The 1,018-nt window shown below is 38.9% G+C and overlaps 1 protein-coding gene across 1 annotated transcript; it reads left to right on the plus strand.

Annotated features, from left to right (window-relative positions):
- Nucleotides 1-520: 520 nt before the first annotated feature.
- Nucleotides 521-1,018, plus strand: LOC138889840 (uncharacterized). Its single transcript, XM_070173177.1, has one exon. The coding sequence runs from the start codon at nucleotides 521-523 to the stop codon at nucleotides 1,016-1,018; it is 498 nt and encodes a 165-aa protein (XP_070029278.1).

Raw genomic sequence — 1,018 nt, forward strand, 5'->3', positions numbered from 1 at the left:
TTTTATCCCAGTATGAATCTGATAACTTGGAATGTGAGGGGTTTAAACAAACCCTATAAGCAGAAGGAATTCAGGGCGTTTATGAAGAATAACAATGTAGCAATTATAGTTGTTCAGAATAGGGTGAAAGAGCAAAATGCAGCTAAAACAATTGAGAAAATTGCAAAGGGTTGGAGCTGGCACCATAACTATAATCATAGCAATAGAGGTCGAATTTGGATTCTATGGGACCCAAACTACATTACCTATAATATGGTGAGTATGTCTGATTAATACATACATGGGGCGGTGACCACATAGAGGTTGAATCTGAAGTTCAATTTTACTACCATTTATGGATTACATATTATTGAGGACAGGAAACAGATGTGGGCTGATTTGAGAGTACCGAACCAACTACAAATGGAGCCCTGGCTGGTCATGGGTGATTTCAACACCATCTTAAGAGGACAGCCAATGTGGAGCACCAGTTCAAGAGGGGGAGATCAGAGACTTTAATGACTATTTAGTGGATACAAATATGAATGAAATGAGATATATTGGTAGACGGTTTACATGGACTAACAACCATGTATTCAGTAAAATTGATAGGGCCTTAGTTAATGCTGAGTGGATGATCAGGTTCCCTAAAAAAGAGGTCCTTGTACTGGATCCAAATCTTTCTGACCATTCCCCGCTATGTATTAAAATGGATGAGGAGAATTTTCAGGGTCCAAGAACTTTTAGGTTTCTGAACTACATAGCGGAGCATCACAATTTCCTAGAAGTTGTAAATAAAGCATGGCAAATACCTATGAGAGGAAGTTGGATGAATAGAGTGTGGATGAGACTGAAAGGTATGAAAGAAGGGCTGAAGCAGATTAATACAAAGAAATTCAGAGGAATAGATGAGAGAATCAAGACCCTGAGAAAGCAACTTGCAGAGGTCCAAGCACAAATGAGGAGTCATGATCACAATCCAACCTTATTTGCACAGGAAAAAGATACAAAAAACAGCTGGAGAAATGGGATACCATAG

Source organism: Nicotiana sylvestris, chromosome 4 (assembly GCF_000393655.2).
Source record: "Nicotiana sylvestris chromosome 4, ASM39365v2, whole genome shotgun sequence".
Taxonomy (NCBI): domain Eukaryota; kingdom Viridiplantae; phylum Streptophyta; class Magnoliopsida; order Solanales; family Solanaceae; genus Nicotiana; species Nicotiana sylvestris.

What these genes read in the sequence shown, in the direction of transcription:
- LOC138889840 (XM_070173177.1), top strand. Translation starts at nt 521, where the DNA reads ATGAATGAAATGAGATATATTGGTAGACGGTTTACATGGACTAACAAC.